Source organism: Pseudopodoces humilis, chromosome 13 (assembly GCF_049639895.1).
Source record: "Pseudopodoces humilis isolate 2021_Gansu_Grassland_sample_001 chromosome 13, ASM4963989v1, whole genome shotgun sequence".
NCBI lineage: Eukaryota > Metazoa > Chordata > Aves > Passeriformes > Paridae > Pseudopodoces > Pseudopodoces humilis.
Genome location: NC_142212.1, coordinates 12,506,533 through 12,519,478, shown reverse-complemented (window position 1 = coordinate 12,519,478; position 12,946 = coordinate 12,506,533). Strand labels below are relative to the sequence as shown.

Here is a 12,946-nt window from a genome sequence, read left to right as displayed (position 1 = left end):
TAGTGTGCCGTGGGGCTCTGCTGTGTTGTCACTTCCTAGAATCACACAGCACCTTATGCATCATCTTTCCAGCCAGAATGCGCTGAGGATCACAAGATGATTGCTTGTTCACTCTAATGATACCTATGTCTCTTAATTTCTTAATTCTTCCTGCCTCAACCTTTCAATCTTTGCTTAGCTGGGAAAGCACTTATCAACCAGTTTGTTCAGTTCCTATCCCACTGTTCATAGTCAAATTATCTTTGCTTGCCACTACCCTTCACCAGCTCTAGAAGGCATCAGCTCTTGTTATATTCTGTATTAATGCAAACTCTGTGAGATTTTCAAACTCTGGAACATACCTGATAAGTTTTCTGTTGAAGCAAGTTACGTATGAAGGAATCTGTAGGGAAAAGGAGGTTAAAATTTCTTTATTCCTGAAGTAGTTGTGCTTGCTGATAAGAAATATTATTACAAGGCCTGTGAAGAGTACAGTAGAATGTATATATTTTGGTACTATATTTCCTGTTTTCAAGCAGTTGTTTCTATAAATACAAGCTTATTACTTTGAGATTTTTAATAACCACAACATAGTAGGTCTTACAGGCATAGCTAATTTATTCACAGATACCATAACAGTTGAATTTATGTGAATCAGATGCTATCTAATAATCAGTCATCATTTTAGCTTTGCTGACAGAGGTATCATAAATTATTCATGTTAACCTAAACACCCAGCATGTTTTCAGATACAGAACAATATGAATCTTGGTTAGTCTTGCAAAACTTAGGCCAACCTCTTAAAATTCAAAACAGGACATAGATGCTAATTCTGTCATGTACATCTGAAATTGCTGTAAGATTTTAGATAGAGACTGAAGGTAAACTTTATTGAATAGATTTACCTGAGAGATTATTTGAAATTCTGGTATTTAGCAGCATAAGACATGTTCCTTCACATCCTGTGAAGCAGGAGAAACATTCTTCGAAATATTAGGGTACGTTAAATTTCAATTTCATAATTTACAAAGCAGTTTTTAACTCATATATTTGAAAGTAAAAAAAAATTAATAATTCTCCCAGTCATGGCATTTTCTAGAACTTTAGATGGAAGCAAAGTACTAATTATTTATATTTTGGTTGGTTGATCAGTGTAAGTAACATGAGGTAAACAGCATCCTGTTTGCATTTGGTTGATAGGGTTTTTAGTCAGGATTTTCATACGCCAAATAAAGTAAACTCTGTTAGCAAGACAGTTAATTTTGTCTTTTTAAAGGCAAGACTTCATAGTAATTCCTAGTAATTAGAATAAATGGTTTAAATGTGAGAAATATGGCTATATTTAAGAGAACTATTACATTAGCAGATGCAAACATCTTTTCCTTTGTCTCAAAAGGATGAAAGGATGGGTCATCTCTTTAGAACAGAAAATTCATGGAAAGAATAACAAAGCAGAAAAAATAACAGCCAATGAACTAAAAAGCCAATATAACTTGCAGCGGGCATAAATAACTGCATTATAGAGGTACTTTGTTTGGATTCTGAAAAAGAAGTCAGCACTAAACTTTCTATGTATTAATACTTATTAGAGTACTTTGTACTGAAAAATTAAAAGCTGTTTTCTAAAATTACAGTTTTCTAAATGATTTGGCAAAGTTAGCCATGCTTCAGAGGAACATAGCATTGTGCCATAAAATGGCATTTACTAAATACTTGAAAATCAGAGAAAGATGAGCTTATTTCAAAATCAAGGATATTAAAATATTGATAGAAGTTTCTAAAATATATGTTATGAATATTAGTGAGCACTTCCAGACAATTTGTGAAACATGTGGAGTTGTAAGAGTAATTAAGCTTTCACACTAAGTTATTCTTGGTCAGCAAAAATACGAGGTCATTTCTCTATTTGGAGAATCAATGGCAAATATGTCAGTATCCTGTAGGGAGAGGTCAGGCGTCACCATTTCTTCATATCTGCCCATCTTTTGAAAGATTTCCATTCTAACCACCAGATTTGATGATTCTTGTTTGATGCCTGCCATTTGTGTTACTCCCTCTTTGTAGATACTGCTTAAGGGCATTTTGTGGGATTTTTTTTCTTTAATGCTCTCCAGAAAAAAAAAACTATCAGCAGGAAATTCCAGTACACAACACAACTTGTTCTCTGGGTTTGGGTGACATATCTGTCTTCCAGATCTCTTATTTTGCAGAGATTTGATTGATTTTCAACATTACTACATCTGTTCTTATGAGGACAGGATACACTGCTCTGTCTGGATTGCAGATCGTCAGGCAGCCACTTCAGTAATCTCCTACAAGACAAATTTACAAGTAGCACATAGAAGTGAAGTACAGGGTGCTCCTGAATAAGGAAATCTTGAGAATCTGAAAGCATAGCAAATCAGCTGACAATTGCTATTCCTTTGTTTTCTGTCTTTAAAATGGAGGTGATGATGAGGATGATGATGATGATAATGATGCTACTATCCAATGTTTACGAAGCAGTGCCTTTTATGGAGAAAGTGGCACTAGGGTTGTTAAGTACTAATATACTAATGTACTAATAGTGAAGCATTAGCAGAGAATTCTCACTGGATTTTGACCAGGAAACAAAGACACTTCTGTTACTGTTAAGTTGCATGGGAGTCGCTCTTAGCATAGCAACATCGATGAAATACCTGCTTTTGTGTCTGGCAAACTTCCAGGTTACAGCATTTATAAAAACACTTTCATTTGAAGACCAAGTGATCCTGACAAATGAAACATCCTTTCAACTGTTCAGTATTGTTTTTTCTAAGTTCATTTTTAGCCTTGAATTGAACATTAAGAAATGGTTATAAATTATTATCCATACAGAAGCAAAGTGAATAGGCAATCTGAGCAGATGAATCTATCTGTGCTCTTGGGTAGTTGCTACCATTCACTTGCAATCTCACTATAGTTACCATTGTGAGGAAAATAGTCAGTCAAATTTGAAGATGTAAAATAAAATTGAAAATTGAATTGGAAGGTAATTTTACTTTCAAATGGTTTGCAAATGTAGATGTTAAGTGTGCAATGAATGCAGTTAATGACCATTGCTGGAAGAGTTATGCACCTGCTGATCATAGGAATATTATTATAAATGAGGTTGATTTTCTTGTTGACTACCTCATTTTTCTGAACATGGTCTCATTACTTTTCTATCATGTTTGACCCTTAGATATAAATACTCAAGCACAGACATAATAAAAATACATTAACTTCCATATAGATTTTTTTAATTCATCTTTGAAAATCAAGATGTGTGCTGCTGATGTTTCTTGCTATTGTAGGTTGAACATAAGTTCTGCTTTTGGATAGCAGGAAAAAATTTGAGTTTCACCACAAGTACTCTGGAGTCACTTTGCAACTGAGGGATCTGATTTTCTAGCTCCCATTGTTTGATTTATTTCAGAAAAGAGTTTCTCCAGACCAATTTTTATTTTCATTTTCCAATAAGCAATGTAATTCAAGAGTCTGAAAGTTACACTACCTCTTAAATAATTATCTTCCTTCTTCTGGGAAATAAATTATTTTATGTAATTTTAAGGCCATCTTTTTTTTTTAATTTGCCTTTTTGAATTTTTCACCTACTTTTGCCTGTGGAATATAAGTATTTTTATTGTTTTAACTGTATTTACAGAAAAAAATTACACTTCTTTAGAAGTGATTATATCTATGCATCTCAGGTTTGCCCCTTCCTTATGACACATCTATCATCATAAAAAGTCTTATTTTAGACTTAAATTACAGAGTCTGATATAAATGTATGTCTTTTGATGTGTTCAGTGTTACATTTTGGAATGTAACTGAGCTGTACATTTACCAATAGCCTTTCTATTACCAAGGTACTTGTTTTTTTCATGAAGGAGACAGATAAACCTATTCATATAAGAAATAAATAATAAAATTTAAACATATTGAACTGATAGTATAGAGTGAACTTAGGTTTTATTGCCAGTTGTTTGGAGATATGCATGACTTAATTCTGGGATCCTACTGCTTTTTTATAGCCTCATTTAAAGCAGTATTCTCTACTGAGAATTATGCAGTTTGAGGTTCATCAGGGATAGTATTTCTGGGTCTCAGTACTCAGGTTATTGCAACTGCCTGGTTTCTCAGCACAGTTGCTCAGCTCTACACACAGCCAGGAAATCCAGGGAGCTTCAAGCAACCATTGCTCCAATACTTTGGACTTCTTCGGTGCACCAATTTTTTAGTACTTCCGAACACCCAAGATTTAGAGTGAAGAGTACCTGGAAACTAGATTCATAGGTTTTTCACCAAAGGCTATATGGGAAGTAAAGTGGTGGGTGGAACTATGCCTTAATATGGGACAAAGGCTTAGTTACCTATGTGGCTCATTTGCTGGTGATCTTAAGGGAATTATTTCACATCTTGCTTAAACTTCTTCAAAAGTAAGATCGTGCCAGGTACCAGCACTGTAAGACACTTGGAGGTTTTCTGATGAAGTCACTTTTCAAGGACGTGGTATAATTAGTCAGTTCATAAAAATATGTACAGAGAATTCTGGAATCTCTCATGTCAAACAATAGCAATAGTGAGTATATAATGTTTTTTTCTTGGCATGGTAGTGTGATTTCTGCTTTTCAAGTGCATGTGATTTATAAGATGAACTGCTAGTCTTTCAAAATGAAACAGATAGTAGAGTCTTCCACTTTGTTTTTATTTGCCCACTCATGTTATGAAGATCAATAGGTTAAACATCAGGTTATCTGCAAGGGAGAGGAAAGAATCAGCAAGTTCTGGAAAGCTGGTGAACAGTTTGCTTTGGATGATGGTCTTAATGACTATGGGGGAGCAAGAAGGTGCTTATGTATTCATATTGCCTGTACTTGTACAACCTTTTGATATTTACATACTTGCAGTATATTTTGTAATGTCTTTGCTTAAACTCTCAAACAGGAAAAAATAACTAATGTCATTTTCCCCCGAGTTAATGTCCTCCTAAGCTGACCTAAGGAAACCTATGAATTAGGGTTTTAGGGTGTTATTCTGCAAATTTTGGGTGATGCCATTATTTAAGCTACAGGCATAGGAGAGGTAGTCCCTAGCTAATGAAAAAGTGTTTTCAGTAATAAATTTAAAAAAAACAAAAAACCACACAAGCCTACATGGCAGTCTCACTATTTTAAAGTAGAACCCAGCATTTGAATGATTATGAGTAATTACTTTTAGCAACAGTAAGTAGTGACAAAAAGTTGTTTATTATAACTATTTGTCATCTTCTCAGAGGGCTGTTAATTACAAAGAAATATCCATCTGTTAGATATAGGCTTGTTCAAAAATAATAGGTAAATTAATCTTTGTTTCCCCATACATTAAGCATATTCTCCAGATTGCAGCCTTTAAAGTAATGTCTATACTCTGGAGTGGTAAGGAAGGACTGTTGGAGAATGTCAAGGTTGTGCTGCTGTTGTGGTTTAACCCCAGGAAGCAGCTGAGCCACAGCAGTTCCTCTTTCTCCTGGGGAAGAGAATACACAGGGGTAAAAGTGCAAAAATTTGTGCATTGAGACAAAGACAGTTTTATAGGAAGAGCAAAAGCTGCACATGCAGCCAAAATCTAAAGAAGGCATTAGCTCCTTCCCATGGGCTTGCAGATGTTCAGCCATCTCCAGGAGCTCAGGGCTTCATCCTGTGCAATGGCTTTGTGGGAAAACAATGTAGCTCTGAGCTTTCCCCATTCCTTCTTCTCCACAGTTCTTACTGCTGAGCATGGCACTGTGTTGTCTGAAACATCCCTGGGGTCAGTAGGCATCAGCTGTCCTGTGTCCCCTCCCAGCTCCCTGTACGTCCCCAGCCTTCTGGCTGGTGAGATGAGGTGAGGAGCAGAAAAGGCCTTGGCTCTGTATAAGCAGTGCCCAGCAGCAATGAAAACGTCCCTGAGATACCAACACTGCTCTCAGAACAAACCCAAAGCATAGCACTCTCCAAGCTACTCTGAAGAAATTTAACTAGGTCCCAGCCAAAACCAGTGCAGCTGCTAACAAGACTTGAAGGGAACAGATCATAAAAATGACCCTCTTTATCAGTTTAAAGGAAACCTTTTTTTTTTTTTTTGTGTGTGTGTGTGTGTGTATGTGTCCATGGCTGTGGTCTGAATTTATTAGAAATGTTGAAATTCAGTGTCTTTGGTATCATTGTGAGACGACCTGAATAGTGAGAAATAAACTTCTGCATTATAATTCACCTTTGAAGATATGTCCTCATGAAGTAAAACAGACAGACAATGTATTGTGTTTACCTTTAAGCTGAAAAGAATCTATATGCAGTGACAGAGGCATTTATAAGAAAAGAAAGCAAATACTTTTTTTCTAGTTAGCAGGCCCCAAGATAACACAAGCTTAAGGGGGCAAAACACATGTTATTATTAAAGGCTACTGGGTCCTCAGTTCATACAAATTGAATTCTTTCATACTCTGAATACGCTGTGGAAATCTAGCAAAGAGTATAGACTGTTGAAATGAAATTAGCATGTAAAGTGATTTTATATATGCAGGGATATAGCCACAAAGTTTGAATTGGAAAGAAATCTCATTACTCATCTTGTAAAAGAATTTTTAAATTCCATATTTGCTGTCACTGACATAAAGGTTCTGCACATGAACAAGTTTTTTGTGATCTCCCAAAGATACTGGATTATTGAATTGACAAAGATCTGTTCCGTTCTCCCCTGACTTTTCTTTTATAGGATAACTGATTTTGACAATATTAAAAGAAGATTGTATTTGTCAACAGTCCACAAGGTGTTGTCTGTAACCCCTCTGCATGCAAAGATTCCTCTGTTTATGATCAAGCGCAAAATAGTAGGTACCTCGGGAATATTCCCTGGACTGAGGTTGAGCATGTTTTCTAATCAGAAATTTTTTGTGTATATTGTGAACTTTTTGAACTTATTGCTTGGTTTAGAACTCAGTTCCTACTGATTGAAGATATTTTTGTATGTCCCCTTTACCAGATGGCAGCAGAACCACCTAGTACTGCGCCTCTTCTATCCTTTTTATATTAGGAATTCATTCTCATTTTACAAAATTACTGCTGTTTTTGGTGTTTCTTCACCTCTCCTGTTGATCCAGCCTCTATAAAATTCTCTATGTCCCTGATGCTTTTTCATGATAGTGCTACTGCTCACATGTCCCTTCTCTTGTAGTGACCTTTGATGACATTCACTGGAGCTGCAGGTAGGCTGTAGCTGATGGCTGCTTTCACATTCTTCAGGTTCTTCCAAATTCTGGCATATAGAGAACAATCTATGTGTCAAACTGATGAAAACAAAATAACCATTATCTCCTGGTTCCCCTCTCCCATACCCAGCCACAACATATGGTAATAGCTGACAGGATACAAAGTCTGATGGTTACTGTATAACAATGTAAGGACTGAGTCTCAAATACTGCTTAGAAAATAAACTTGATATGAGAATAGTTAGATTTCAAATATTTTTAAATATATATTTGCATGAAGAGAACTAGATAACAGTATACTAAGCAATATGTTGTGAATTTAAGGCCAGACATGAGAGAGAATATTTTACAATAAAACTCTGAATTTATAACTTTTTTGAGATAGGTTAAGTGAAAGCAACTGTGGTAACTTAAAATGGAAGAGTATTCTGCTTTTTGGGAAGAAGTAGTTGGATTTTTTTTAATGAATATGTGTTAGATCATACCCCTGAAGTTGCTGTTAATTCAAAATCCAATGGAATTATTTTTCTTCAGTGTAATTTCAATTAGTGTCAGACTAGTACAGGTATTTCAGGATTAACGTGTGCATTAATGTACACCAAGGTAAATTCAAGCAGAAGATGAACTTCAGTTATGTATTTTAATTTAGATAATAAAGCATGAATCAGATATGTCTAGATGCTCTGATCATTTATAATGACAAAATATTTTAATAACCTTAATGCTTGACCAACCTTAAAGAATAGATCTATATTTCTTAGTGTATCTGATATATACCTGTCTCTCTTAAATGGTTATCTGCCTTTTTATCATTGCTTTTGCTTAAAGGAGGGAGCATGCTGCTTTCAGTGATTAGATAGATCTTTTACATGGCTCTGATAGCTCAGCTTACTATATACACAAGCCGATTGCTATTATCAGCATGAGGGGTTGTAAGTCAGGCTATATAATAAGTTGATTGTTCCATCAGCAGAACATAGTTCGCATTTTCACATGCTAGCTTCCTATATTGTATTACTACAAATTATTCCATCTTTCAACCTCATCACTAGAAGTATTAGTTACAATTAAATACTGAATTTTTCAGTCCATTGCTTGGTGTTTTCAAAATAAGTATTACTTTCCTTCCAAAATTTCAGATTTAAGACATGAACAGTAATGTATGCACCTAAATTTTTTCTCAAAAATGTTTTCATTTGGCAATTAGAAGTGAATATTTCTACCTTGACTTTATAAGGAGATTGGGCATGTACAATCATTACGTTTTTACTTTTTTTTTCCTTTAAAATTTCAATCATTAATCTAAATTTTACATTAGTCATCATATAAAATATAGTAGAATTCTGCAAGTTGAATAAAAATTGCTGCATTTATCCTCAAGGCCATCATGTTTATTTGTATAGAAGGTGTGTTAGCTTCAGCTCACAGGTGGGTTTTACTAAAGAGTATTCTTTCTCTTTTCTAGTGGTGTAATATGTGTATTGACTTGGTAACATTTACCTATGAAATATTCAGAGGAGCTCTATTCCGGTCTTTGGATGGAATTATTATTTCAGCTAACTGTAAGCTAAGAAAGATCTTCACTTTAAAATTCAAGCCGCGTGATACAACTGGAGAAGGTGGTGTGTTTTAATTACTATCTAGTCTTAATCGTAACTGTTCGTGTTACAAAATCAAAAGCTTCTTATTCATCAGATTGGCAATTTGAAGAATTACATGATTTCATAAAAATTAAAGTGATAGTACAGCATATTAAGTCTGCTAGTGTTGGACTGAAGGCAACTAATTAAATATGTGTGTTAAATACCCTGTGTTTGAAACACTGAATTCCTTACAAATATTTTATTGAAGAAATTCTGGCAGGATTGACCAAGTAGAGAGCTTGTTTTAATGAGGGTATTTTATGCTGATAGAAATCAGGTATTGGCCAAGAAGAGAGTATCTGAGCAGAAAGAGAAGTACTGAAAACAGCAGCATTTGCTGTTTGTTTTCTTAATTTTGATGTTAGTAGCTGATGAAAGATTTCTTTTTGAAATAATGCAGACAAAATTGTAACAAAATATTATATGAAACAGAGCTATGAAACTATAATAAACACCTCAGATCAGGTCCAGTTATCCTAATGTGGCCTTGTTTATTGGGAAAGTAATATTGGTGGTGAGCTGAAAAATTATAGGTTTTTTGTAGTAGATCAGGATATTTGATCAAAATTTACCAGTCTCCAGACTCGTGTCATAATCCTGAATCATCATTTTCCAAGGAGAGAACTTCATTCCTCACTGGTATTTGCAATAATAGACGAGAAATTTCAAAAGCACAGCTGGCACATTCTTATTTTAAAGGCACCCCTAGGAATAGCTCAGCTTCTATTTCATTCAAATTTTCATTTTGTGTCTTTTAAGGAACATACCTGAAATAACGTTTCTGGTTTCAGAAGGAGAGGTAGTTAACAGTATTGTAAGTGTAGCAAAATGTATCTTCCTTTTGGAAACACTAAACCAATAGGGGAGAGTAGGCAAACCTTGTGATTATTCCTCTGATTTTTTGTTGGTAAAATTGGAAAAAATATTAATTAAAAAATGTCTGCAGAGAGAATATGGTAAATTCTCAGCAGGAAACTGCAATTCAAGCTCTCACTGGCATTCATCTAATTTAATTCCATTGGTGTATTGTTATTTTCCTTCCATTCTAAACAGCTTCTGAAATGTGCTTAAATATTCTAAATGAGTTCCAAAATTCTAAAATGCAGTTAATATAATGAGTCAACAGCTTTAATACACTGTATGCACAGTAAAATATTACACTTTTAATTACTTCATTATCAATTCTATGATTATTACACAGCTGGTGGGCATTAGTACTTTCTCTATGCTTTTGAATTTCCTTATCTAGGCAATTCATAGAATCAGAATGTTTAGCTGGAAAAGATCTTTAAGGTCTTTTGAGTCCAGCTGTTAAGCCAGCACTGCCAAGGCCACCACTAACCCATGTCCCTAAGAACCCCACCCACATGGCTTTTAAATTCCACCAGGAATGGTGACTCCACCACCACCCTGGGCAGCCTGTTCCAGGGCTTGACAACCCTTTTGATGAATAAAGTGTTCCTAGTATCCAATCTAAATGTTCTCTGGCACAACATGGGGCTATTTCCTCTTGTCTTGCTGCTTGTTACCTGGGAGAAGACACCAACCTCTGTACACAGTCTCCCTTCATTCAGCCTTCTTTTCTCCAGGCTGGACAACCCATGTTCCCTCAACTACTCCTCTAAACTTGTTCTCTAGACCCATCTTAAATTTTCATTACAGCTGAAGGTCTGGCTGAATTAAAATGATTCTATACTTCCTATCCAATTAAAGAAAAACAATAGTAAGGGTTTTTATGTTATTACTAATTAAGATAACAATTACTCTCTGATAAAGTTTTCTCCCTCTCAGAATGACTAAACCACTTAGTTGAGCTCCAATGAATGCAGTGACATTTCAGCTTGTATTGAGAGTTGTCATGATTTAACCTCGGCCAGCAGCTAAGCACCACACAGCCACTCCCCGCAGTGGGATGGGGGAAAGAATCAGAAGGGTGAAAGTAGGAAAATGTATGGGTTGAGATAAGAACACCTTAATAATACTAAACTTAATGACAAGGAAAAAATCAAAGAAAGATAAATAAAACCCAAGAAGGACAATTGTTTTTTATTTGCATGATTTGTTTACCACCAGCAGCACCCCCCACTCGGCATAGTTGATATGCTGAGCACACTGCCATGTGGTCTGGAATATCCCTGGGGTCAGCTGGGGTCAGCTGTCCTGGCTGTGTCCCCTCCCAGCTTCTTGTGCCCCCCACCATCTGCTCACTGACGGGACAGCTCAGGAAGCTGAACAGCAAATGACACATCAATATGTTCTCAGCGATGGTCACGTGCCACATCCAAAACACAGCCCTCTACCAGCTACTGGGAAGAAAATTAAATACTTCCCAGCAGAAACCAGGACAAGGGCCCAGTTCTTTGCTTCAAACTCCTTGGTGTGGTCAGAGTACTGATTTCAAGGTGCAATGAGTGTGTTACTCTTTTCAAGTAGCAAGTATACAGTATTTTGAATTTTTAAAATGACAGTAAATGCAAAGGAGAAACCTCATATACAAAGAAATTATTTCTGTATGAGATCATTGAGATAGAAGAGGAAATAATTCATCTTTTCTGCCTCATGATACTGAAGCATACAAGCTTAGACTATACCTAGTTTCTTGTTTCCATAGTGATGCAGAACTTATGTATGGGTTTTTATCACTAAGTATTGCCCAACAGTGATAAATAATGTGCTGGCTTGGCAAAAAAAATGGTTGAAAAAATATGTCCTGTACTGAAATACATGAGGCATTTGAATTTTTTCATTCAAATCTCAGTACTTGATCCCTTATTCATGTTTGGGTTTCAGGTTGTGTTTTCCTCTTCTTTTCCTTGGAAAATAGGGTAATTCATTAGCTTACTATATTCAAGTCTTCTAAAATTTGGAATGAATTTACATTGTAATATCAGGTATGGTTCTGGCATGAATTCCTTTCTTTGTAGTGAACAGCTTTCATAAACTCAGTCTATATTGGTTATCAAAGGGAAAACAGAGGTAATCAGCTCACATCCTACTAGTGCCTGGTGTCACAAGAATGCATAGGTTGACAGTTTTTAGTTTGTCATGAAAGCATAATGGTGTCCAGAGTTTGGAATGAAAGCTTTGCATATATGGGACTTCTTTGCTTCTTTGTTCCCACAGATATGAATACCATATTTAGCTGTTCATTTTATCTGAAAATCACTGTATCACTGTTAAAATTAAAGCTGAGTTGTAATATAAATTAACAAAATTTATTTTGTGATTGTTTTGTTTGCTTTCTTGACAAATCAAAGAAGTTGATTTTCTATGGCTATTCCAGACATTAGCATGTATTCCTTTAACTGTATTCAAAATTTTTGCCTAGAAGTATACACAATGTAATTGTAAAATTTGCAATAAAAAGTGATCAATTACGGCAAATTTTCAAATTACCATAATCTATTCAGTTCTTCTAGCCATGTGTACTAAAGTATATGTAATCTACCAAATAATATAAGTGAAATTGAATTCCATAGTGTCATGAAGTAAAGCCCATGTTTTTTGATTCTAGGTACGTGCGTTGTTTCACCTGGGCCATATGAGGCCTCAGATGATATTCCTCCAACCTGCCAGCTCAATTCTGATGTCCCACAAGTTACACAAGTGCTGAATATAAATGAAATTCTCAAGCCAGAAATAAAATGTAGGGAAAATGCAGTGCAAGAAACAGGTATTCTGTTGTGTTAAAATACTGTGAATACAGGTGGTACAGTATGTGTACAAACAATTGATTGTTTTGTAAATGTCCATGTTAAGCGTTCCAATGTCTTAAAATGAATCATGACAACTCCTGCACACCTTTAGTGCCACAAGCACATAGACACATGTCTGTTCTATAGTTTGAAATCTTTGTGGAGCCTGGACAATTCTAATTCAAGCATGCAATTTATAACAATATTTGAGATGTCATATGAATGTACATTGAAGCATTGTACAGTGAAGTTGTTACACTTCTTTTTGATGTTCATATCAATGAAGCCTTCCTGGCAATATGACAATGCAGTGTCCTCAGTTTATACTCTGAAAAGGGAAATCTTGTCTTATTGGTGTCTTGGAGTTATTTGAATATTTTCTTTAAGCTACAAAATAATAA

The 12,946-nt window shown here is 35.3% G+C and overlaps 1 protein-coding gene across 3 annotated transcripts in view; it reads left to right on the top strand.

Annotated features, from left to right (window-relative positions):
- Window positions 1–12,946, top strand: part of CFAP20DC (CFAP20 domain containing) — a 65,281-nt gene that overhangs the window by 7,930 nt on the left and 44,405 nt on the right. For 2 of the 3 annotated variants that reach the window (XM_088061896.1, XM_005522237.3), the window contains exons 5-7: window positions 6,715–6,829; window positions 8,673–8,829; window positions 12,365–12,523. In XM_088061896.1, coding sequence (XP_087918022.1) covers window positions 6,715–6,829; window positions 8,673–8,829; window positions 12,365–12,523 — 431 coding nt within the window. The remainder of the gene's footprint in view (window positions 1–6,714; window positions 6,830–8,672; window positions 8,830–12,364; window positions 12,524–12,946) is intronic. The other variant, XM_088061897.1, reaches the window with a different exon arrangement.